We start from the raw sequence: 27439 nt of genomic DNA, 5'->3' as shown, positions 1-27439 counted from the left end.
TACCAATCTAAGACCAATAATATGTATAGACTTGAAAACTCCTTTAAGCATGAAGGTATTTGCTTAGAAATTGTTTACAATACTGCCTGCAGCATCAATCAGAGTCCATCTCCGTCGATTCAACCAAGAATATTTTATTCTAAAATTCTGCCGTGTTTCAGAGGAAAATATATCTATTTACAAGCCGTTCCAGGACTATGCGTTAAGGCTGACTGGTCCTAGAGGTCTGTCTCCAGCTGCTTCTCTTCTACCTGCTCTCCTTGACTTATGGGTCTCTCTGGATAAACCTATATAAAGAGAGAACTGTCACTCAAGGACAGGAGGGCATGGAGAATCTGCAGAGGAGCAGCCTCTTGGACTAGTCACCCAAGCCGTATGGTCACGGAAGGCTTTTACGCTCAGGAATCCCTGCTGTTTTGGCGCTGTGTACTCATGCAGCATCAAAACTGCAGCGCTCAGATGTTACAGCATAGTGAAATCCCATGTCCACTATACGACTATGTTTACCTGCGGATCACTCACGGAAACTGACATGTGGCGCTTCTTTCAGAACTGCAGCATGTCATTTTTTTTTGCAGAGACACTAGTCTCTGCAACAGAAATTACATCAATAGACTATATTGGATGCAGTAAATTTGCACGGTTCAGTGAACACATGCGGATTTACCTACATTCAATTGACGGCAGCATTTTGGCGCAGTGAAAATACGCTGTGTCCAAAGCGCTGCTACATCCGGAACGTGGGCACATAGCCTTAAATGTACATTTTTTCTCTGAAATGCGCTAGCATTTTAGAGTAAAAAACCTAAAGAGATGAACTGGAATATAAGTTGCTGTGTATGCAGCGTCTAGGCACATGTTCACACTGGTCACTAAACAGACAAAACTCAAGATAAAAATAAATTAAGCAAATACCCTGCAGTAAATATATAAATAGCAATGGCGCATGAAAATAATATAGGGTGCTTAGTTAACATAATATCAATTAAAAAAAATGTGAAAGCCATCCCACCACGTCACGGTGACCTTATTCGGGATGGTCCTAACCTCTAATATTAAAACCTTACCATTTGTCAGGTTTTAATACTAGAGGTTAGCACTGTCCCAAAAAGGGTCACCGTGACGTGGTGGGATGACTTTCACTTTTTTGTAATCAAAATTATGTTAACTAAGCACCCTATATTATTTTGATGCACTATTGTTAATTATTTACTGCAGGGTATTGGCTTATTTTTCTTCTTTATCTTGAGTTTTGTCCTTTTAGAGTAAAACATATCTGGCTGAAATGACGGCATAGGACTCGGCTTTGTGCTGCCGGTGGTTCAGGCACCATGTATCAGCTGTCAGGTTCCCTTTAGTTTTTACAATTTGTCTCTGCAAATGAAGATCAAACAAAACACTTTGGGGCTGATTCTGCAACACTGGTGTAAATTATGATGAATTTGTTGGTAGCGTCCCCTTCCCCTTAAGCGCCGGGTTTCAAAAAGTTGACTAAAGTGACATAAAAACCTCCAAAAGTCGCAAAATTTGATCCAAGTATAATTCCCACAAAATTGTGAAATTTCAGTTTTACACCAGATTTCTAGCATCAAACATTTTGATAAATCGGCCCCTATTTCCCCACGAATTTTAACCTCACTCAGAAGAAGAGTGCCGTAACAGTCCCAAATTGAAATGGTAAAGCGGTTGTCCGGCCTTGGGGTACAAGTCTACAGTCATTCTATGTGACTCATATCGCGTGCATTGCACACCGTGAGGATTCTCCTGTGCAGGGTAGATGACCCCAAGTATGCAATATACATCTGCTGACTAGACTTATACGGCCTCACTCATTGCAAGTGTCAGAATGTGGCCGGAAGTATACAAATCGCATACTTGTAGTCACAAGACCACCCGCTCCTGGCACCAGAGAATCCCCCCAGTGTGCAGTGTGCGCGATGTGAGGGTTCACACGTCTGCAGTCATATAGAGTAACTGCAGACTTGTACCCCAAGGCCGGATCACCCCTCTAAAGATAGACTAGTAGCACACCTGGCGTGTTGGCCAAACCATGGTTTCACCCTCCCATCTTTTCCCTGGTCCGTCAACCCCTTTAATATGCAACTAGATTGAGCATTTAGTCTTATAAAAAATATTCAGGGGCTTTTTTTCTTTCCTGGGACAGAAAAAAAAATTTTTTTGGGAATGTTTAGCTTCTGATTTTCACTAATGAGAGTTCCTATTATTGACAGAGGAAAAGGTGATTTTCCAAAAATTAGTGTGGGAAGGTATGCAATCATACTTTAGTCCACACGGTGGCGCTGTGCACTATAGAGACTCCTGCACGAGGTGACGCGCTCTATCTACCGGAAGCGGCTGGTTTCCGGCAGTATGGCGGCGCCCAGTACAACGTGGGTGATGTGTCTGTAAGTAACGGGAATGAAGCGGAAGAGCTCGGCCCGGGGCGGCCCCGTGCAGATAAAGAAGCTCCAGCTCTCCGTGCAGCACTTTGTGGAGAAAGCTGAGGCTCCGGATGCTGAGACTCGAGGTGCTGCGGGATTCTCGGCCCCTGCCGGCAGAGCAAAGAGCCGTAAGGAGCTGAGGAAGGAGAAGCGGCTCTCCAAGAAGGTCAGGAGGAAAGCCTACTACGAGAGGAAGTTCCCGGGAAAACACGGGGTCACTGACAATGGGGCGTCCACGGCCGCTCACCCCGCGGGAAAGAAGCCGCCAGCACCCGCGCAGGAGGGCAGAAAGGATCCGCCCGTGAAGAAAGCTGCAGTCACAGCCAAGAGGCCAGAGTCCAAGAAGAGGAAGAAAAAGAAGAAGCTCAGCAAAGAGGAGGCCAGGAAGAAGTGTCTGCTGGAGGCCAATGAGAAGGAGGACAAGGAGATCAAGAGGCTGGAGAGGAGCCTGAGAATGAACAGGAGGAGGAACAAGAGCTCCCTGCCCCAGGCCTTCACACAGGATGGCCTGGACTATATCCTGGGGGTCCTGGAGCCCGGAGGGGCCAACTTTGGCCTCTATGACGATGAGGAAGAGGAGGCCAACACTGCAGAAAAACTGCACAAACTGTATGAGGGTGTAGGTGAGGAAGAGGCAGGGAAGGACGATGGGAGAGGTGAGGAAGAGGCAGGGAAGGACAATGGGAGAGGTGAGGAAGAGGCAGGGGAGGACGATGGGAGTGATGAGGAAGAGGCAGGGGAGGACGATGGGAGTGATGAGGAAGAGGCAGGGGAGGACGATGGGAGTGATGAGGAAGAGGCAGGGGAGGACGATGGGAGTGATGAGGAAGGGTCTGAGATGGGTGATGACTCTGATGGAGACGAGGAAATTAAGGAAAACGATGTCAATGAAGGAGGCTATTCTGAGGAACAACTGTCTGAAGAGGATGAGGCTGTCGAGCGGGAACCTGCAGTCTCCGGAGAAGAAATTGCAGAGGAGGATGATGATGATGTGAATGAACCAGTTACTATTACCAAGGTATGTTTTTGGTTTTGGTCCTATTATAGCTTTTTAGTTTGTTTGTTTTTTTTCTCTGGGATTCAATAAAATGGTCTGTAACGTTATTCTTGATTTGAAAATTGCTAGAACCTTAATGGAAACCTGATGGACCACTTTGTCATATTATAGTGTGTTCAGAGATTTCTTAGGGTATGTGCACATGTTGCGGATTTGGCCCTGCGGATCCACAGCTGTTTTCCATGCGTTGGCCCTGCGGATCCACAGCTGTTTTCCATGCGTTGTACAGTACCATGTAAACCTATGGAAAACCAAATCCGCAGTGCCCATGCTGCGGAAACACTGCTGTTTATATTCCGCAGCATGTCAATTCTTTGTGCGGAATCCGCAGCGTTTTACACCTATTCCGTTATAGGAATCCGCAGGTGTAAAAACGCAGATGAAATCCTCACAAAATCCCCAGAAAAACCACAGGTAAAACGCAGATCATTTTACCTGCGGATTCTGCAGAATCCGCCCGGAAAAATGTGCAATGGAATCCGCAACGTGTGCACATACCCTTAGATTCCATTAAGGCCGGTTTCACACGTCAGTGGCTCCGGTACGTGAGGTGACAGTTTCCTCACGTACCGGAGACACTGACACACGTAGACCCATAAAAATCAATGCATCTGTGCAGATGTCATTGATTTTTTGCGGACCGTGTCTCCGTGTGCCAAACACGGAGACATGTCAGTGTTCGTGGGAGCGCACGTTTTACACGGACCCAATAGAGTCAATGGGTCCGCGTAAAACACGGACCTCACACGGACATTCTCCGTCTGGGGTCCGTGTGCGTGCAGGAGACAGCGCTACAGTAAGCGCTGTCCCCCCCACATGGTGCTGAAGCCACGATTCATGACCCTATGGGAGGTGGAGCCACATATTCATGACTGTAAATGATCGGGCCCACGTGACCGCATGCAGGAGAAGCCGCGGCCAGACCAGGAAGCAGCGAGGGAGCGGGTAAGTATTTTCTGACCAGCGGGGGGGCGCACAGGGGGTGGGGGGGCGGCGGACACATAGATCTTTATTTTAAACACTATTCTTCATATTTTCTCTACAGCAAACGTTGCTGCAGGGAAGATATGAATCGCAGCTTCAGCACCATGCAGAGTGGGTACCACACGCTCCGTGTGGTACCCACTCGCCATACGGGTGGCACACGTGTGCCGCACGTATGGCCTCCGTGAGTTCCCAGGCACACGGACACGGATAACTCCGGTACCGATTTATTCCGGTACCGGAATTATCTGGACGTGTGGGACAGCCCTAAAAGAGGTTGTCTGGGTTATTTAAAAAAAAAACAAACAAACAACTGTCTAGAAACGTGTTAAAGCAATAAAATGACTGTTACCTATTAAGTACAACCTCCAGCACTTGTTGCTTTATTGGTCCTGCTCCTGTGATGTCACATGACTGCCGCATCCCATCCCTGGTATCAGTGGTAATTCCAGTGATTGTCTGCAGTGGTCACATGAATGATCTTACAGTAGGTGAAAACAGATGGGCCAGCTGGACTTACTGAATCGGTGGGGCTGAAGTGGCAGGGAATTGAATAGTTAGGTACCGTATTTTTCGCTTTGTAAGACGCTCCGGATTATAAGACGCACCCCAAATTTTGAGGAGAAAAATAGGAAAAAACTTTTTTTAATAAATTGGTGGGGCGTCTTATAATCCATGCGTCTTATTACTTACCAGGGGTTGTGGCTGCGGTGGATCAGGGTCCCAGGGTCGTTGCTGGAGGCAGAAGTGGAGCATTGCTGCAGGCTGGGATGAGGGGGTCTGCAGGGGGGCTCCGGTGCTACAGGGCTGTCTCCGGTGCTGCGGGGGGCTCTGCCGACATTTTGTGAAAGGCCAGAGCCCCCGGCAGTTCGTCCATGCTTTGCTGTGCGGTGGACTTCGGGAAAATGGCCGCCGGGAGGCGACGCATGCGCAGATGGAGATCTTGGGACCAAGATCTCGAGAGATGAGATCTCAGCGCTGAAATCTCATCTCCCGAGATTCCGGCAGCCATTTTCCCGGAGTCAGTCATACAGGAAAGCATGGACGAACTACCGGGGGGCTCTGGTCTTTCACAAAATGTCGCCAGAGCCCCCCGCAGCACCGGAGCCTCCAGCATCACCCGGGGCAGCAGCGGACAACCGCGACAGCGGGCGGCAGCGGCAGCAGACACCCCCTCATCCCAGCCTGTAACGGTAAGGCTTCTTTCACACTTCAGTCGTTTGGCGTCAGTCACTTCCGACAAAGTGACGGATCGACGGATCCGTCACAATTGTTGAAAAAACGGATGTAACGGATCTGTTTTTTTGACGGATCCGTTACTCGGGGGTTGTATATACTTTTTGGAGCATGCGCAATTGAAAAAAAATGAAAAAACAGATTGGGGCGACGGATCCGTCAAAATAACGGTCGCGACGGATCCGTCGCCCATAGGTGGCCATTCTATGGAATGACGGACGCGACGGATCCGTCGCGATCCGTCATTTCAACGGAGACAAAAAACATTGCAATGACCGTCAATGTCTACATGACGTCCGCTAAATTTTTGACGGATCCGTCGCATGACGGATGGAACGGACGACCATCCGTCACAATCCGTCGCTAATGCAAGTCTATGGGGAAAAAAACGGATCCGTCGAAAAAAAAACCGGATCCGTTTTTTGAGGAAAATGGCGGATTTAGACTGACGCCAAACAACTGAAGTGTGAAAGAGACGTAAGTGGTATATCTGCTTTGTAAGACGCTCCCCCATTTCCCCCCCAAATTTGGGGGAAATAAAGTGTCTTACAAAGCAGAAAATACGGTAATATTTATTATTATACCATTTTCCAGCTCTTAGCAATTTAAAAAAAATAATAATAATTCCACATTACTTTGTTAAAAACACATCTGACCTGGCTGTCATGTAAGCTGCCATGATCCTAAAAGCCCCCATACACATTAATGTCAGTCGATATCAGTGGATACGGCCGACAATCTAATGTGTATAGGGGCACCAGCCAACATCTGGTCAGGGAAGATGTCAATGAGGAATGTCTAGTTTCGGACTGCCGATCACATTGTTTTCCTGAAGATGAGCTGCCATCCACCTTGTCATTCAGCGGCTTTCTCATAAAGAACACAGGAGCGCTCGGCCGAATGAGGCAGCATCTGAGAACTTACAGCAACCTGTACCAGGTGATTTTTTTTTTTTTTTTCTTTAGCCACTAAAATCAGGGAGAAAAAAAAAGTTTTGTAACTACCGTAATCGCACTGACCCAGAGAATCATTTTGGTCACTTTTGCTTCACAATGAATATCCTAAAAACAAAATAATGGCAGAATTGCATTTTTTTTTTCTTTTTTCACCAATTCTCAGCACTTGGACTTTTATTCTTATTTTGAGCACATTATCTGATATAATAAATTGAAAACTACTGTACAGTTTGTTCCTCAAGAAGACAAGTCCTCATACAGCTATGTTGGCAGAAAAATAACAAGGGGGCTGAAAAAGCGGAAGCGCAAAAAATGAAAAATTGCCCAGTCTTTAAAGGGAACCTGTCACCTGAATTTGGCGGGACCTTTTTTTGGTCCAATGGGCGGTGTTTCGGGTGTTTTATTCACCCCTTCCTTACCCGCTGGCTGCACGCTGGCCGCAATATTGGCTTGAAGTTGATTCGCTGTCCTCCGTAGAACATGCCTGTGCAAGGCAATCTTGCCTTGCGCACGCGCACAGTATGCTTTGCCCAACTGCGGGCAAAGCCGAAAAGCATTTGTGCGCATGCGCCGGCGCACTATGTCCCGGAAGTATTTCGCTGTGTTCTGCATGCGCATGGTGACAGGTTCCCTTTAAGGGGGTTTCAATTATTAAATTACTTCGTTGAGCCATTTTTCGGTGCTAGTGTAGAGTTAAATCAATTGTGGATTTATTTACAGAGTAGCATGGTCAGAAATGTAGTGTGTCGATGTATAGTGAGGCCGTATGTATCAGGAGCGGAGTATTGTTATACAGTGTGTCAGCGAATGAGTGACAACAAATCTGTACTCACACCATTTCTATAAATCTCACTATATTGTTCTGACCTTTTTTTTTTTTAACCCCTTTTATGATCTGTAACTGGTTATTTTATGTATAGACTCTATCACTACATTTATGTGAAGATCAGTGCACAGCGGGCATCTGTCTGTGATTTAGCTACTGAATATGATGAACCCCAAACCAGGGGGAAAAATACTGACTGCTGCATCACTTCTGTAGTTAAAAGTTAAGTTATGTGAATGGAGCCTAATTTATACTTGTTATTGCTGTTGTAAATATACCGGTTATAGGTATGTGCACACATTAAGGATTTGCTGCAAACACCGAAGTGTTGCCAAAAATAGCTACATAAAAAGTGTGCATTTTGAGACATTTTTTTTATGGGGGTTTTCTCCATTCATTAGAATTGGTGAAAAACGCTGAAAGAGTTGACATTCTGCAAACTTGAAACTGCTTCCAATTTGCAAGAAAAAAATATGCAATGAGTGCGTGAGACTTCAGGAATCTCATTCACTTTGCTGGTATTAAGAAATCCTTTAGTTTTTGTAACAAAAATGCATGGAATAAAAGTGACAAAAGCCAGAAAATAAAGTACTTACCTTTTTTCTTTGTTTGGTGGTTTTGCTCATTTGCACCTTATCTATTGCCCATATACAGTCTGACTATAATTGTATCACATTGCTATAGATTAAGGTATATTCAGAAATGTCGAGTTACACCTTTTGCATTGAAAATAAATATATATTTTTTTACCTGGAGAATTCTCTCTCAGTAATTATCCAAAGTCACAGTGGTTGTGTTTAGTAACAGGCGTCTATTGTACCAAATGGGAAGCAATGATGACATTTCCTCTTTTTTCCCTCTTAGGCTGCTCCAGGCGTTGACAAGAAATATGTTCCTCCTCACCTGAGACGATCTGCAGATGCTGCAGATGCAAAGAGGAGAGAAGAGCTGGAGAGGCTGAGGAAGAGCGTGAAGGGATTGATGAACAGGTATCGCATGACGCAGCCACCTAAATAATGGCGCCCTTGATCCTGAGCCGGATGCTCGCTCTTGGCTCCGGGCCTGGAGTGCATCTTCTACTTTATAGTTCATATTTTTAATTGACAGGATGAAACTCCGTCATCTGTAAATCATGGATGAGCTTCAGCTAATTAATTTACTCCCTTGTTGTGAGTGGAGGCTGCAGGTCGCTCCGAGATGTATGGAGTTTACCCTTTGTCACTACAAGTTGATATTCTCCTGATTAGTGCACCTCAAAGTGGAGTCTTCTCCAATTATCGTTTCCCAAATGTTCATCAGTTAAGATTTGTGATTGAATGTTAATTGGGTAGTGATTGATTAACTTCACATTCCTCATCAGATTGCAAGTGTGTAATTACAGAAGACTTGTACAAAGCCACTCAAAAAATTAGTTATGTCCGTATCTGGGAAAGCTGAATGATACTCATTAGGGCTACCACACTTTCCCAGACCGTTGGATGGACAAGCAGTCATGTTATGAATAGGTCCTATAGGATATATCATTGCATAACTAGGTCCATTTATCTTCAGAGCGTCTAAGAAAGCCGAGACTTGTAATGCCCCCATAATAGCTTTAGCCTTATATACTGCTTATATGTTAGGTGCCATGTGCTGGAAGTATGAAAATATCCTGAGGCCCATAATGTCCTAGGTCATGAAGACGTTCGTCATGAATTAATTTTGGGGCTGAAGTATTCAGTAAAAGTAGCTTTTTGTTCTGAATTTGGAGAAACCATTTTGTTATATTAGCTGTGTTCAACGATTTCATTTGTTCGTTGTCTTTTTTGCAGTCAGCTGAAAGTTTAACATTTAAACTTAACCTAATTAGGTTGCAATGGCGGCTGAATCATTGTGACCGCAGCTGTAAAATTCTGTGCATGTCTTAAAAATCAGTTTTCAGTGCTTTTTTTTTTTTTCCCCAGTTTTAAAAACGAACACTTATTGGAAACTAGTCAGACCCATAATAATCAATCAGGCATCTCTGCTTCTGTGTACATCAACATGCAACAGATCCATTTTGGACACTAAAGGGGTTATCCGCAACAGTTGTAATATTTTCCTTATGTGGCCAAGATCTTACAGACAGGTAGTTGCTAACTACTTGTCTGTGTGCCCGGCACCGATCTCTGCCGGTAATTCTGCTGCTTTTTCACCTCACGTCAACAGAGCAGCTCTTCCTCTTGTGTCTTTGTCGACGGGGTGTCACTGCCGACATAATGCTAATTGATAGCCGGCTCCCCGCAGTTAGGCAGCGGAGAGCCGGCTGTCAAGTAAGTTTAACATCAGCAGAGACACCCCTTCAACAGAGCAGAAGAGAAGCTGCTCTGTCAATGTGAAGTCAATGGAAACCACAAAGTTGCTATTAGGAGCATTCTGGGGCCAATGTAAGCTGGCAGAGATTGGCACCGAGCAGAACAGGCAAGTAGTTAATAACTACCTGCCTGTAAGATTTCAGCCCCATAAGAAAAAAAATACAGAACTCTCGGATAACCAGTCTCATTCAGTTTCTGTCCCTAAAAATGGAACAGACAGAAGGATTATCTGCACGCTGAGTGCACGTGGTCTTGTAAAATAAAGTCATCACTTCATGATAATGGGGGCACCCATACCAGCCTTGACAATGAAGGGACTACAATGCATGGTAGTATCCAAGGTGAATGGCGTTGTTCTGCAGTTTTTCGCACTGTTGGTTGTCAGCAGTCTGCTGAGCTGGAAAAAAGCGCTAAGGGCCACAGCAATCCAAGTCCGTATAATATTTCCTTCATTGTCAGGAGATGTGGGACTACAACTTCCAGTGATGGAAAAGCCCAACAAAATGATGTCACTTTATCAGATGGAAATGCCCTTTTTAAAATTCAGATTTAAAAGTGGCCGTCCACTTCTACAGACAAATTTATTTTATTTTACTTAAATGCATGTATTTAAAACAAAATACTTTCTTCATATCCGTCCAGTTAAAAATGTTGCACTGTTTGGCTTTTACAGCCTTTGTGCCCCTGCACATTTAACCCCTTCCCGACCTGTGACACAGCGTATGCGTCATGAAAGTCGGTGCCAATCCGACCTGTGACGCATATGCTGTGGCACAGAATGATCACGTCCCTGCAGGTCGGGTGAAAGGGTTAACTCCAGTTTCACCCGACCTACAGGGACAGGGGGAGTGGTACTTCAGCCCGGGGGGGTGGCTTCGCCAACCCCTGCACTATCATCGGCCATGGCTGGAAACCCTGATGTGCCCCCGCCACCGATCTCCTCCCCAGTCCTCTGTTCTGTCCCGTACTCCCCTCCATCCTCCTGTCCGCTCCCCCCCGGGCTCCGATCCAACCCCCTCATACCTACTTACCGAGCCTCCCGGTGTCCGTCCGTCTTCTCCATGGGCGCCGCCATCTTCCAAAATGGCGGGAGCATGTGCAGTGTGCCCGCCGAATCTGCCGGCAGATTCGTTCCAGGTACATTTTGATCACTGTGATAAAACCTCACCAATCACAGTGATCTAAATAAAAAAAATAGTAAATGAACCCTCCCTTTATCACCCATAGGTAGGGACAATAATAAAATAAAGAAAATATATTTTTTTCCCCACTAGGGTTAGGGTTAGAATTAGGCTATGTGCACACGGTGCGGATTTGGCTGCGGATCCGCAACGGATTGGCCGCTGCGGATTCGTAGCAGTTTTCCATCAGGTTTACAGTACCATGTAAACCTATTGAAAACCAAATCCGCTGTGCCCATGGTGCGGAAAATACCACGCGGAAACGCTGTGTTGTATTTTCCGCAGCATGTCAATTCTTTGTGCGAATTCCGCAGCGTTTTACACCTGTTCCTCAATAGGAATCCGCAGGTGAAATCCGCACAAAAAACACTGGAAATTCGCGGTTATTCCACAGGTAAAACGCAGTGCCTTTTACTTGTGGATTTTTCAAAAATGGTGCGGAAAAATCTCCCCCGACCTGCAACGTGGGCACATAGCCTTAGAGTTAGGGTTGGAATTAGAATTGGGGTTGGAATTAGGGCTAGAGTAGTTGGAAATAGGGTTAAGATTAGGCTTGTGGTTAGGGTTAGGGGTATGTTGTGGTTAGGGTTGGGATTAGGGTTAGGGGTGTGTTGGGGTTAGGGTTGTGGTTAGGGGTGTGTTGGGGTTAGGGTTGTGATTAGGGTTATGGCTAGAGTTGAGATTAGGGTTAGGGGTGTGTTGGGGTTAGTGTTGGAGTTAGAATTGAGGGGTTTCCACTTTTTAGGCACATCAGGGGTCTCCAAACGCAACATGGCGCCACCATTGATTCCAGCCAATCTTGCGTTCAAAAAGTCAAATGGTGCTCCCTCCCTTCCAAGCCCTGACGTGCGCCCAAACAGTGGTTTACCCCCACATAAGGGGTACCAGCATACTCAGGACAAACTGGGCAACAATTATTGGGGTCCAATTTTTCCTGTTACCCTTGCGAAAATAAAAAATTGCTTGCTAAAACATAATTTTTCATTCCTCAAAAATTATTTTTTATTTTCATGGCTCTGCGTTATAAACTTCTGTGAAGCACTTGGGGGTTCAAAGTGCTCACCACACATCTAGATAAGTTCCATGGGGGGTCTAGTTTCCAAAATGGGGTCGCTTGTGGGGGTTTCTACTGCTTAGGCACATCAGGGGCTCTGCAAACGCAACGTGACGCCCGCAGACCATTACATCAGTCTGCATTTCAAAAGTCACTACTTCCCTTCCGAGCCCCGACGTGTGCCCAAACAGTGGTTTACCCCCACATATGGGGTATCAGCGTACTCACAACAAACTGGGCAACAACTATTGGGGTCCAATTTCTCCTGTTACTCTTGTGAAAATAAAATATTGCTTGCTAAAACATCATTTTTGAGGAAAGAAAAATGATTTTTTATTTTCACGGCTCTGCGTTATAAACTTCTGTGAAACACTTGGGGGTTTAAAGTGCTCACCGCACATCTAGATTAGTTCCATGGGAGGTCTAGTTTCCAAAATGGGGTCACATGTGGGGGAGCTCCAATCTTTAGGTACACAGGGGCTCTCCAAACGCGACATGGTGTCCGCTAACGATTGGAGCTAATTTTTCATTCAAAAAGTCAAATGGCGCTCCTTCCCTTACGAGTCTTGCCGTGCACCTAAACAGTGGTTTACCCCCACATGTGAGATATCAGTGTACTCAGGAGAAATTTCCCAATAAATTTTAGGATCCATTTTATCCTGTTGCCCATGTGAAAATGAAAAAATTGAGGATAAAAGAATTTTTTTGTGAAAAAAAAAAAAAAAGTACTTTTTCATTTTTACGGATCAATTTGTGAAGCATCTGGGGGTTCAAAGTGCTCACTATGCATCTAGATAAGCTCCTTGGGGGGTCTAGTTTCCAAAATGGGTTCACTTGTGGGGGAGCTCCAATGTTTAGGCACACGGACTCTCCAAACACGACATGGTGTCCGCTAAAGATTGGAGCCAATATTTCATTGAAAAAGTCAAATGGCGCTCCTTCCCTTCCGAGCCCTGTTGTGCGCCCAAACAGTGGTCCCCCCCACATATGAGGTATCGGCGTACTCAGGACAAATTGTACAATAGCTTTTGGGGTCCAAAAAGGACTAAAAAGTTAAATGTTCAGTTTTTCCTTCCATTTTGCTTCTGCTGCTGTGAATCACCTGAAGGGTTAATAAACTTGAATGTGGTTTTGAGCACCTTGAGGGGAGCAGTTTTTAGAATGGTGTCACTTTTGGGTATTTTCAGCCATATAGAACCCTCAAACTGACTTCAAATGTGAGGTGGTCCCTAAAAAAAATGGTTTTGTAAATTTTGTTGTAAAAATGAGAAATCGCTGGTCAAATTTTAACCCTTATAACTTCCTAGCAAAAAAAATGTTGTTTCCAAAATTGTGCTGATGTAAAGTAGACATGTGGGTAATGTTGTTTATTAACTACCGTATTTTGTGTCACATAACTCTCTCGTTTAACAGAATAAAAATTCAAAATTTGAAAATTGCGAAATTTTCAAAATTTTCGCCAAATTTCCATTTTTTTTCACAAATAAACGCAAAAATTATCGACCTAAATTTACCATTAACATGAGGCCCAATATGTCACGAAAAAACAATCTCAGGACCGCTAGGATCCGTTGAAGCGTTTCTGAGTTATTACCTCATAAAAGACGCTGGTCAGAATTGCAAAAAACGGCCAGGTCATTAAGGTCAAAATAGGCTGGGTCATAAAGGGGTTAACATTGGCGTGGTCATAAATGAGCTGAGAGAAGAATCAGGAAAAATAAAAGGCAGATAGTTAGAAATTCTCCCATTAGATTGAATGAGTTCGCTGACAGATTTTCGGTTAACCCATTCTGCAGCCAGTACAATACAGAGACTATAGAATACAAATGGTGCAAAATGTCTAATGACACCCAATTCCAAAAATACATTTATTTAAGTAAGGGGGAAAAATGGTCATCTCCTGTAATGCTTACATGATACTATTTAGTATTTGTATTCAGTAACCCAGTAGACGGCATGTGATGGCTGCTGACAGTCAGTATGTTATCTCTGCCCTCCGATCGATTGGGAAACGTCAGATGTGGACATTTATTAGAGTGCTGCAAATGTGCAGAATTTTAACACCCTCAATAATTTCTGCTCGTAGTACCTGCTAACATCTTATTTATTGTCGTAGACTGAGTGAGCCAAATATGGCGTCCATCAGCGGGCAACTTGAAGAACTCTACATGAGCAACAGCAGGAAAGACATGAGTGACACCTTATCCGATATCACCCTCAATGCCTGCATCACGCCAGCAAAAATGCCCGACCGACTTATGATGGAGCATGTACTTCTCATCAGCATTTTACACCATACAGTGGGGATCGAGGTAACACGGCCCATCTTGCTACATTAGCATATGGTATAGACAGAAAAGTTCAGCATTTGCTAAACCAAATTAAATCACATTTCTATCTGCTAAATCTTTTTTTTTTTTTTTTTCTTTTAAATGCATTTATCACCTATTCACAGGATAGGTGGTAAATATGATTGCTGGGGATCCAATAGATTGCACTGATAATGGAGGATCTGTGAAAATGGACCTCCACTCCATCTCCTTCATTGGGATTGACAAAACTGCTTTCTCCATACGATCCATGGGAGTGAATGGCACCACTGCTTCGTTCATAAGGGTCTTTAGCACCTCCGTATAGAGATCAGTGGGTTCCCAGTGGTTGGATCCGAGCAATAATCACATATCATGTGAATGGGTTATAAATGTAAAATCGCTTTTTTATTAATTGATTTTTTCTTCCAGGTTGGGGCACACATCCTGGAAACGGTGGTGAAGCAGTTCCATGACCAACATGGAGACGTCACAGATAGTAAAGAGTGTGACAACCTGCTCACTTTTATCGGACACTTGTACAACTTCCACGTCATCGACTCCCGCCTGGTGTTTGATATTTTAAAGATGCTGGTGTCCACATTTACAGAGAGGAACATAGAGCTCGTCCTGCTGCTGCTGAAAAACGTTGGCTTCTCTCTGAGAAAAGATGATGCTCTGGCACTAAAGGAACTGATCTGTGAGGCTCAGAACAAAGCCAGCGCCGTGGATAAGAAATTCCAGGATCAATCTCGTGTGAGAACCTATTCAAAATGTATTATTTATGCTCAGTATATGTCTGTGTGTCAGTCAGGTCTGCACACCGTCATAGTGAAAGCTGTCGCAAAGAGTTTTTATTTTACCATATTACACTCTACCAAAGATGGATCTTAATGAACGAAAGACACTGCAGCTCAGTCTCCAAAGACCCGACCGGCAGCCGCTCTTTCTCCTGAATATTCCCAAAAGCTGATAAATTGAGATTTTCACTCTTGCATTATTTGCATGTCTGTACTGACTGGAAGTACACTAGAGAAGAATCTCTAAAGGCTAATTGATTATTTCAATAAATGGAAGGCAACAGCGTATTTCACGGTTTTAGTTAGTTATTACGTGGTTCACCTGAATCTGTAACCTGTAAAATCCTGCCAAGCATGCTTATAATGTTCCTTAAGCCCAGCTCTGAGTCTCCTCCGCTCTTCTAATAACTGAGCTCAGCGGCTCTGCCAGAGTTGATAACACGAACCGCTAAGCTGCTGCCCTCAGTTATTGGCTGTTGTCAGTCACGTCAGTGCATCAAGCAAAAACAGACATCGGGAGCAGCGGCGGAGACTCAGCACCCTGACCTGGAGCTGATGAGGAAAGAACAGTTTGTTTTTAAATCAAAGTGCAGCCAGGGGACAGGGATTTTCCAAAACCTGAAAATCCATTTAACAGGGCGCCACCTGCTGCATGCTCACTATAGCGCAAACCTGCAGCTGTTGTATATTCCATCAATCATATCTGTACCTATTTTACCCTGGCTGTGGTATTGCAGCCGGGAGAGAACAAAAGATATTAGTCTCCCACTTTGGCAATTGGAGGTGAGACAGCACCATTCTAGCACATATCCAGTGGATAGGTGAGAACTAGTGATGGGCGAACGTGCTCGGATAAGGTGTTATCAGAGAATGCTTGTGTGCGCTAATGGAGTATCTCCGGTTTGCTCAAATACTATGTTCAAGTGCCCGCTGCTGCTTGTCTCCGATAGCCACAGCTCGTGCAGTGATTGCCTATTTGTTAGACAATCCCTTCATGTGTTGCGGCTGTCGAACAGCCACAAGACATGCAGCGACGGGGACTCGAGCATATTACTCGAGCACGCCCAAGACACTATTAGCACTCGAGCATGCTCGGAGAACACTTTATCCGAGCACGTTCGCCCATTTACTACTGAGAACATATTTAGGCTTGATACTAATTTAATAGCACAAGGATTAAAGTGCTTTCAGCATTGATGATGGTTACCACTGAGGTGGTGTGAACATGTGCCGATATCTGACTTGACATCGGTGTCAGGTCGCAGACCGTATTTACCGCAAAAGAAAACTGTCCGTCATCTGTAGAGGAGTTTTGGGCAGCGTGTGACCACACTTGGCATTATGTATACACAATTTTCAATGTAACAAATTAATAAGACATTTGCTTCTTCTTTATTGTAGGTTCGCTTTATGTTGGAGATTATGTTGGCACTTAAGAACAACGATATGCGCAAAATACCAGGTTATGACCCCGAACCAGTGGAAAAACTATGTAAACTTCAACGTTCATTGGTAGGAGAGTTTGCAAATAAAACACACTGAGCTTGTGCCTGGCCTGTAACTATAGGGGCGCATAGTCCTGCCTTGGAGCTGTGTACATATGTCTGATTTTTTTTTTTTAGTATTACTTTGTACATCAAGACAGTTGCATCATTCTGCATCTTTATTTTATTTATTGAGCAACAAAAATTAGTTGCAATAACGTACTGATAATTGTAAAAAAAAATATATTAGAAATATTACTGAGGATTTATGTATCAGTTTGTCAGTAAAGTTCTGTTGTGTTTATGGAGGTTCACCACAACGTGTCCGGCAGTGACACTCGTCTCCGTGTGTCCCTGGAGAATATTCTGGAAGCTGACAAGATTGGTCGCTGGTGGATTGTCGGATCATCATGGAGCGGAGCGCCAATGATCGGACAGTCCACAGCAAAGACATCGGCACCAGCAGTTGGAAAGGTATTTCTTGCCTTTTGGTTTAGTTTTTTTTTTTTTTTTATTTTAAATTTACAAATGTTTTTATTTTTTGTAGTCCCTGCTATGTGATACTGACAGTTTAGACTTCTTTCCTAAAATCATAAAAGCAGATTATCTTGTTTCCAAAGCCATGTTCTGCTTGTAGTGTAGACGGGGGAGGATCCCCTCTGTCAGTCCAGACCCCAGCTGACAAATTAAATAAACAGCAAACCTATTATCTCAACTTGGGTAGCACAAAAGGCGATTTACTGTGTCCTAGTGCTGTCTAGGAGACTCGGTGCTTGAGCATTTTTCTTTGGTTTTAAAGGGAGCCTGTGATCAGGTTTATCTTATAGAAGCTGTTGCCACCACGTTCTCCAGCCTTTTAATATATTTCTAACAAGTCCACTACATCCCCATCACCCCCCAGGAGGCACCTTTTACCTAAAAAATAATAAAAAAAAAAAATCGAGAATCGAGTTAGCCCATGACCATAAGTCTGCAAATCAAATAGTTGCGGTCACACGACAACTCCCCCAGCTGACACAAGAGTGGAATCCTGACAGTGTGAGCATTTGTGAATCCCTGAAAACCATTTTCAGGCCAAGCTTGTGCAATGCGTTCCCACTGAAGTGTTTTTTTTTTTCTGCATTTTCTGAAATGCAGTTTAAAAAAAAATAAAAAAGCTGCAAAACGAAAAAAAACTGCTTATACTACCCTACAGACTTGCAGTAATGACCACTCAGAATGGTGCCACTTATTCTATAGAGAAGCACATCCGAATAGTGACATGTTTATGCACTACAGACCATATCTTAGGTCTGTTTAATAGTTTGCAGGGTGAGGAATACCCCACCCTCCTGTTTGCACTGCTGCTTGAGAATTTTTGGTTCACTTCATCAAAAAATGTAGTTTTATATACAGATGGTCCTCTGGAGTGAAAGTGTTCTCCCCTTAATGAATGTGGCGCATCGTTCAGCTGCCGGGTACCAGAGACGCATGTACTCCAGTTATGGACTGGAATGCATTTCTGATATTTTTGTTCATTTGTTTTTAGCCAAATGCACATAACGTTTGCACAAAAATTTGCGTAACATTTTTAAAGAACCGTTATTTGTTGTAAAGTGCTTGATGAATTTTTCCCCTTTGTTTTTTTTCCTACTACCAAAGTTATATACCCCATAAAACCCAAATGAGTCAAGTGCTGCAAATGACCTTTGTGTTTCTCCTTTATACGTAAAACAAACAGCCGTCCACTGTATCCTACAGGTTTAATGTGGAGCATCTGTGATTATTGTGTACATTTCCCTATTTTATTTGTGAAGGTTAGTGCAAAGATCATGGACCTGGCTCGCAAGCAGCGGATGAACACCGACATCAGGAGAAATATCTTCTGCGTTATCATGACCAGTGAAGATTATTTGGATGCTTTTGAGAAGCTGCTGAAGTAAGTAAAGCAATCGTAAATGGATCCTATGTGCACAAACGTGTTTGGAATAGGTGACATTTCTTCCCTATAGCAATGAATGGAAATGCCAGACGGAACACTCGCTGCAAACTCCTATTAATTTCCTTTTTCTGTATATGACCGGAGAGAAAAGAGGAAAAACAGTGCTTCAAATGGCAACTCAGATATTCTACAATTGGTAGCAAAGATTAGTAAAAAAAAGTATCCATGTGGATAGGTACTGTGTTAAGAACAGAATGTGTATACACTTATGGCGGACACTTAAGGACTAATGTGGATGATTACCTTATGGACTTGGCTCTGCACAGTTTTGATATTCTATAAATATCAGGGATTAATGGCTGCTCCATCCTCCAAATTTTCATTTTTGTCAGGTTGGGCCTGAAGGATCATCAAGAACGAGAGATAGTCCATGTTCTCATTGACTGTTGTCTGCAGGAAAAAACCTACAACCCTTTCTACGCCTTCCTGTCCAGCAAGTTCTGTGAATATGATCGACGCTTCCAGGTAATAATCCATCACGTTCTCATTTCCATATAGACAATGTACAACTTTTTATGGCTTAAATGCAAAGAGAAAAGATGAAGCGACCGGCTGCAGATGTTTGTAAGTAAAAGTAATGTAATAATTTTGTGCCTACAGCGTCTGTTCTGATCAGTCCATGGTAACACACTACAAAATGCCTAGCAGAGCCACAAAATGACCCTAAAAAATAACTGGCTATAAATATGTACATGGTTTTTAACGGAAACTTTCGAGCAACATTTTTGCTACCCTAACAGTGGATAGCATGACTTGGTTATAGACCCAACTTGCCTGATGTACAGTGTTTTTTCCTCATAAGCTCTAATGGGTGAAAAGAATGGAAGAGTAGATGTCCAGTATACACTTTCCTGAGCTAGGCTGCAAGCTTCTGTTAGTCTGTGAACAAGCTGCAGTTTTGTTTTTTTTTCTCTGTAGATTTGACACAAAACCTGAGGTATTTCCTAGTCCCAGTGAAGTCAATGAGATCCCTGAAGTCTCATACAAATGTTGCCTATTTTTTCCTTACAGATTTACAGTAGATTGAAACCTACAGCAAATCAATTATTTCAGCATTTTCCTTCAGATTTCACCCATACTGATGAGTGGGCAAAATATGCTTATTTTATGCAGTTTTCTCTTGCCAAGAGATGCAGAAATGTCTGCTGCAAATACTTAATGTGTGCACATACCCTAAAAGTGGATCTGTCACCAGATTTCACAATACAAACTGCCCATCTTACTGCATAGATTTGTTGGACCTGATGCCTGACCGCTCCTAAGTGTCCCTTCTCCCTGCTGAGATCTCACACTGCTCAGTACAAGCTGCAGCTGTCAGTCCGTAGCTGGACTCCATTTTAATATTAGGATTATACAAACCTTTATAAATTTTCATGGTAAGGACAGCAACATCAACCAGACTGCAAGATGTATTGAATAATCTATACAGTGTTTATTGCTTTAAAGCTATATTTTCTCTAAAACCTTTTCAGTTTCGTAATGGGTATTCCAGTTTCAACAAATAGAGATGTATAACTTTTCAGTTATAAAATGACATTTATCTGCTTTCTCACATTCCTCAGTGTTCAAGATCTCTGCTTTGTCATGCAATAGAAACCTTAATTGTGCAGATCTATCCTGGTTATGCTAGGACTGACCAGTTACAATAGCACGGTGGCTCAGTGGTTAGCACTGTGGCTTTGCAGCGCTGGGGTCTTGAGTTCAAATCCCACTAAGGACAACATCTGTAAGGAGTTTAATAATACCAAAACCTGCTATAGATTGCTTTATCTCCCCTTGATAAAGCAATCTACCTCGTGGGCGAAACGCGCGTCGGGGACTGTGCCTGAGGATCCGACCCGGTGTGCGCCTCCTTGGTGCCTAGCAGCGGTAAGAGCAGCCTGTATCACTTGTTACTTTATGCCAGTTTGGCTCATAGCCTTATACGCAACTATAGCAGTAGGTCTCTTCCAATAATGGTATGCATGCTGGCCCCATAGACGGTGCACACTGGGGGACTCCCACCTACCTGTTTTACCATCCTGGTATTTTATTGCATTTTGTGTAAATTTTTGTACGGATTAGCTATTATGTAAATTATGTGTGCACTAATTAAAAAGTATTTATTACCTACACACTCCGAGTTTTCTCCTATTCCTATCTGTAAGGAGTTTGTTTACGTGGGTTTCCTCCAGGTTCTGAGATTTCCTCCCACATTCCACATACTGATTGGGAATTTAGATTGCGAGTCCCAATGGGGACAGCGATCATAATGTCTGAGTGCTGTGGAAGTAATGGCGCTATATAAGTGAGTAAAATAAATGTCTTGTGACAAGCCGTGCACCCGTGTCCGTTACTTGACCCAGATTTTAATTCCCCGAAAGTGATCGAAACAGTTTTTTCTATTGAATTACAGCAAGCAGAGATTTTGAGAAATCAGCATATTTGTGATGAAAAAAAAGATGATGCACATTTACAATATTATCTTTTATTTGTTGGACCTGTAGTCCGGCGTTGGGATTGTACAACCTGTCACTGAGCCACGCTGCAGATGGTTGGGGAACATGGTCTCACTGACTGGGTTTCCTTTCACTGCTTATTCCCATTTTCAGATATTTTCATGAAAATTTTGTGCAAAACATGAAGGGCAAGTATTACATCAGTAGCTTACCAGTACGGTTAGTATTAAGTCAGAATGCCTCCTGTACAGGTATATGAGTGTGTTTTTCTTCTTATTTTCAGATGACATTTCAGTTCAGTATGTGGGATAAATTTCGTGATTTGGGAAGTTTGTCGGCGACCACTTTCTCAAACCTCACAAATTTTGTGAGTCACCTGATAAAAAGCAAATCTCTACCTCTCTCTATATTTAAAGTAAGTATTAGGCATAGCTGGCTGAGAACAAAAATGCAATAATACCCAACATAAGTAACACTAGAAGTCAGCATTCTTCCTAATTTTGGGGTTAGGAGTCCAATGGACAGTCTCACTCAACCTCCTCTATAAATGTCCATTCAGAAAAGGCTGTCACTCCTAAAGAGAGCTTAGCATAACATTGTATAAATTTTTATCCAGGTCATGGAGTTCAGTGAATTGGATAAGATTAAAGTTTCCTTCTTACGTCAAGTTCTCAACAAGTTGCTGGTGGACACTGAAGCTGATGATCTTGCTGTCATATTTGGAAAGTAAGTGGTTTTATAATTTGGTTACACCTAACTTTAAGGGGTTCTCCGTGACATATAATATTGATGATTTATTGTCCGGATAGGTCATCAATATCAGATCGGAGGGATCAGACACCTGTCACCCCCTCTGATTAGCTCTTAGACGGAGACGCTCTGCACAAATCCATTCCTTGTTAAGCAGTTGCTGTCGGGTGCTGTAGATCAGCTCCTAATCCCTTCAACAGCAGTTGTCTGTAGTCTTACAACAAACATGAATTTTGGTCCATAATAGGACAAGTATTGGTTGCATGTGGACAAATTGGTAAGTATGATTTAGGGATCTACTGTAATCCCAATCCACTCTCAGCGGTGACAGACAAGCTGCTGTTTACCACAGTTTTACACCTGTCAGTGATCCCTATGTGAATAACAGCAGAATGGATCTGTCCGTGTACTACACTCCTGACTGCACTATGCTCCCGTTCATGTGCTATGCTTCGCTGTGTCCTAGCGGCATATTTGGATGACCAATCTATGGCTAGAAGGAAAATCTGCTCTGGCAAAATGAAATCTGTATGTTTATAAAACGGTGATGGAGCGTGGGATCTTAACAAAACCCCATCCACACATAGCAGATTTACAAATCTGTAGCATGCTTGTATTGTTGCCGATTTGCGTTGCATTTGTACTGCAGATTTCATCTTTTGCAATGCATGTGGCCTGGGATTTGGCTCTTGTTGCACTTTTACTACAGCAGACAGGTCTGGTAGTGTCTGAACGTACCCCGAGTCTTTCATACTTCTATGGTTTTATACACGTCTTGCAGTGGAGAAGTTCTGTGGGTTTAATAACCATTAACATGTCCATGTCCTGTTTTGTTTTTTTTTTGTTTTTTGTGTTTGTTTTTTTATTAGGATCTCTGATAACCCAAAACTGGGAATGCTTCGTGAGGGCTTAAAACTCTTCATTTCCCATTTCCTGCTTAAGAACGACCGTGCAAAGAGGACGGTGCAGGAGGCAGAACTGCTCGCTCAGAAAGCAGACTTGGCCGTCAAAGCATTGCAGGCGAAGGAGGGCAAGCTACGTCTGTAGAGGTGGAGTGGCACTGAGGACATCGCACAGGTTCGCATCCTCTGGTGTTGTGTGAAGTGAAGCTGTGCTCATACTGCGTGAGAATAATAGGGAATAATTAAGGTTTGATGAACACGTAAGGACCAGGTCACATCACGTTATTTAGCCTGTGTCAGAGGCATATGTCAGGAGGACTGAAGCGGGGGGAATATTTAACCTTTGATGCTGGCTGAATTATTATATATTATTATATATATTATAAGACACTTTATTGTAATAAAAGAATATGCCGAAGAATAAACCAGCGGCTGTCATCTTGAGCAGCCATCGGCGTCATGTGCCTGTACGGTCACCAGTGACCACTCCAGTTATAACTCTGCCTGCACATTGACAAATGACTGATGGCGCAGTGGCGGATATTCTCTATAAGCTATTAAGACATTCATTAACTTTATTTTTTTTATAACTGGACCCCATGAAATGGAATAATATCCCTATAATGACATTATCCAGCCGGACAGAGGACTTCTCTGGTAATAGAAGTCGGTGGACATGTCTAGATTGTACATCCTGACTCTAGATGAAGATGAAAACATGACCTGATGATCATAATCCTGTTAATATGACTTAAAACATTGCTAAAATGTTGCCGATTCCAAACAGTAGTCATTTGTCACGCTACAAGTTTCCAGTGATAAATCATCCGGACGTATTGTCCTGTAATAATGTATGATAATGGCACACTGGTAATATTTCTTTGCCGTAAAATAACTTTTGCCCATTGCAAAATTTCTGTCTCTTGGATAGGAAACCTGCGTACTTTACCATAATATGGTAAGCAAATGTATTTTTCCAACTGACCACTAGATGGTGATCTGTCAATAAAACATTTGCTATATAATTGTTTTGTCTTTTGTTAGTGAGAACGAGGTGGAGAGCAGACTGGGGGAGCAGTCGGGAGCTGCTAAATCAGTTCCTTATTCCTTAAAAGTAAAAGAACGGTCACAGCTGCAAAAGTATTTTTAAAGCAAAACAAATGACGCTGCACCCTGAGCAGAAACACTTTTTTCATGTTATTTATTGCTTTTGGGCCCTTTAAAATTAAAACTTCAAATGTTTTAATTTTGTATGAAATTGTAATTTTTCCTTTTATTATAGACCTTGCAAGTTAGGACAGGATCTGTCCTGGTCAGATGGTGATAAAGCCCGGTTATCGGAGCTGTGTCTTGTAAGAAGCTGAGTATTTATGGTGATCAGCACATGAGCTGGACAGATTTGTATCTACTGGAAGTAAAATGGATTTCTGTTGAATGACAGCAAGCAGAGATATTATAAGGAATATAACCACAAAGAGAAAAACTGTAATTGCTCATTTTTTTCCTCCCTGCCTCTGTGTTCTGTTCATAATCTTGTACTAGTAAGTGCCCTGTGAACGGGCTAATCAATCATGGCTCCCTGCCATGCCATCCTAGGTGACATCGATACATGTGATATGATAGTCATCTTGTAGGAGTACAGATGGAGATGCAACAGGAATCCGAGCAGCAGTAGTGCAAAATTTTAAAGGTATGTTCAGATGTGGAATTTCATTGTATATTTTCAAAAGGTAAACATGACATCATATCCTGATCCTACCCAGCATTTCACAACTTCACACAATTTTGCAGCAAAGAGTACCATTTTGTAAAGAAAAAAAAAAGATAAGATGAAGGAACAATATGTGCTGGGTTCATACGTGTCACTTATGCCTGTCTCAGCATCTACATATCACATGTTCACCAAAGTCGTAGAAAATGCTGATGAGTGAATCTGCTCAGATAAGATGTTACCCGAGCATGCTCGTGTGCTAATCGAGTGACTTCGGTGTGCTCTAATGCTACGTTCGAGTACCCGCGGCGGCATGTCTCACGGCTATTCTACAGCCACAACACATGGAGAGATTACCTGTTTGTTAGGCTACCCCTGCATGTGTTGCAGATGAAATGCAACCGCTGGGAGCATATTTTTTGAGCACCCTGAAGTCACTCAGTTAGCATCTGAGCATGCTTAGATAACACCTTATCCGAGCACATTCTTTCATCACTAGTAGAAAACGAAAATCTCTGAATTTATGCACTTTACAAATGATCTGACGTCACAGGTAGCCGAAAGTTTGTATTTATTTTCTCCACATATGAATCAGGGGACACATCTGCAATTAGGTAAGGGTCTAGTTACACAGGCAGACCACTGACGAGGATGTTCGCTGAGTGATCTGTGACAGATATGTGCTAGATCGCTCAGTGCACATAGGCTGCCAATGTTCACAGCAGCACAGGTCTTCTTCACACAGGACGATATGCTGCCAACAACAATGACCTTTCTCCTTCGCCTCATTGGGGGACACAGGACCATGGGTGTTATGCTGCTGACACTGATCTTTTCTCAAAAGATCATTGACCTGACAAAGAAGCATTTTGCTCGTTGGTGAGCAGCAGCCTGTTTAGACTGCATGATTATCATAAAACAAGGAATTCTCGTTCATGACAAATGCACCTTTAAAATTAATGATAAGCTGAAGAAAAGGTCCTGTTTATTCCCGCAAGGCTGTACAGAGAAGGGATGACTGCAACAGATCATCTCAATTCTTCTATTTGTCCCACTTGCAGTTCCCTCGGTCCCAAATAATAAGGGTATGTGCACACGTAGAATGGTCCACTGCTGATTTTTCCGCAGCGCATTTGATAAATCTGCAAGGCAAAAATGCCGTTGTTTTTTTTGCGGATTTCACTGTGGTTTTACACCTGCGGTTTTCTATTGGAGCAGGTGTAAAACCGCTGTGGAATCCCCAGAAAGAAGTGACATGCTGCGGAATGTAAACTGCTGCGTTTCCGCGAGTTTTTTTTCCGCAGCATGGGCACAGCGTTTTCTGTTTCCCATAGGTTTACATTGTAATGTAAACTCATGGAAAACTGCTGCGGACCCGCAGCTGCGGAGACGCTGTGGATCTGCAGCAAAATCTGCATCGTGTGCACATAGCCTCTCACAGAACTGGAAGTTAAGGCTTCGTCCTGCTTTGGTCATGGAATTATCTGAAAACTAATATTCCTGCCTTTAATTATTATTATTTATTTATGTAGCACCATTGATTCCATGGTGCTGTACATGAGAAGGGGTTACATACGAATTATAGATATCACTTACAGTAAGCAAACTAACAATTACAGACATACATGGGGGCAAGGACCCTGCCCTTGCGGGCTTACATTCTACCGGTTGGTGGGGAAGGAGACAATAGGTTGAGGGTTGCAGCAGCTCCGGTGTTGGTGAGGCGGTAGCTCCGGTAGTGGTGAGGAGTTAGCGGGGTCAGTGCAGGCTGTAAGCTTGCCTGAAGAGGTGGGTTTTCAGGTTCCATCTGAAGGATTTGAATGTGGTTGATAGTCGGACGTGTTGGGCAAAGAATTCCAGAGGATGGGGGATATTCGGGAGAAGTCTTGGAGGCGGTTGGGTGAGGAGCGGATAAGTGTGGAGGAGAGAAGGAGGTCTAGGGAGGACCGGAGATTACATGAGGGAAAATATCGGGAGATTAGTTCAGAGATATATGGAGGAGACAGGTTATGGATGGCTTTGTAGGTCAGTATTAGTAATTTGAACTGGATACGCTGAGGGAATGGGAGCCAGTGAAGAGATTTGCAGAGGGGGGAAGCGCAGGAGTAGCGAGGAGAGAGATGAATTAGTCGGGTAGCAGAGTTAAGGATGGACTGGAGAGGTGCAAGGGTGTTAGCAGGGAGGCCACAGAAAAGGATGTTGCAGTAGTCAAGGCAGGAGATGATGAGGGCATGCACAAGCGTTTTAGTAGATTGACGGTTGTGGAAAGGACGGATTCTGGAGATATTTTTGAGCTGGAGGCGACTGGAGGTGGAAAGAGCTTGGATGTGTGGTTTGAAGGACAGGGCAGAGTCGAGGGTTACTCCGAGGCAGCAGACTTCTGGTACGGGGGAAAGCGTGATGTCGTTAATTGCGATAGATAGGTCAGGTAAGGAAGATCTATGAGATGGAGGAAAGATGATGAGTTCAGATTTGCCCACATTGAGTTTGAGGAAGCGAGAGGAGAAGGAGGATATGGCTGATAGACACTCCGGGATTCTGGACAGCAGATAGGTGACGTCTGAGCCAGAAAGGTAGATCTGTGTGTCATCAGCATAAAGGTGGGACTGGAATCCATGGGACTTTGAGTTGTTCCAGGCCAAGTGTATAGATTGAGAAGAGTAGTGGACCTAGAACAGAGCCTTGGGGGACTCCAACAGAGAGAGGGTGGGATGAGGAGGTAGTGTGTGAGTGGGAGACGCTGAATGTGCGGTTGGAAAGGTATGAGGAGATCCAGGATAGGGCGAGGTCTTTGATGCCAAAGAAGGAGAGGATTTGTAATAGGAGGCAGTGATCAACTGTGTTGAAAGCAGAGGACAGGTCTAGAAGGAGGAGTAGAGAGTATTCTCCGTTAGCTTTGTCTGTAAGTAGGTCGTTAGTGATTTTGGTCAAGGCTGTTTCAGTTGAGTGATGGGGGCAGAAACCAGATTGTAGATTGTCAAAGAGCAAGTTGGATG

The 27439-nt window shown here is 43.5% G+C and overlaps 1 protein-coding gene across 1 annotated transcript; it reads left to right on the top strand.

Moving 5' to 3' along the window:
- Positions 1–2341: 2341 nt before the first annotated feature.
- Positions 2342–23756, top strand: NOM1 (nucleolar protein with MIF4G domain 1). The gene is made up of 11 exons (XM_077268598.1): positions 2342–3459; positions 8365–8489; positions 14185–14380; positions 14810–15133; positions 16579–16689; positions 16971–17135; positions 18458–18579; positions 18975–19107; positions 21364–21495; positions 21697–21806; positions 22700–23756. Exons 1-11 carry the CDS (start codon positions 2419–2421, stop codon positions 22875–22877), a joined length of 2637 nt encoding a protein of 878 aa, XP_077124713.1. The 5' UTR covers positions 2342–2418; the 3' UTR covers positions 22878–23756.
- Positions 23757–27439: the final 3683 nt, after the last annotated feature.

The sequence above is a fragment of the Ranitomeya variabilis genome, chromosome 6 (genome assembly GCF_051348905.1).
Source record: "Ranitomeya variabilis isolate aRanVar5 chromosome 6, aRanVar5.hap1, whole genome shotgun sequence".
NCBI lineage: Eukaryota > Metazoa > Chordata > Amphibia > Anura > Dendrobatidae > Ranitomeya > Ranitomeya variabilis.
Note: the sequence above shows the minus strand (reverse complement) of the source record. Positions and strands in the feature narration are given on the sequence as shown.

Coding starts and splice junctions, on each gene's coding strand:
- NOM1 (XM_077268598.1), top strand. CDS start 2,419: ATGAAGCGGAAGAGCTCGGCCCGGGGCGGCCCCGTGCAGATAAAGAAG. Junction 8,490..14,184: donor GTGAAGGGATTGATGAACAG/GTATCGCATGAC, acceptor TTATTGTCGTAG/ACTGAGTGAGCCAAATATGG. Junction 19,108..21,363: donor AATATGATCGACGCTTCCAG/GTAATAATCCAT, acceptor TCTTATTTTCAG/ATGACATTTCAGTTCAGTAT.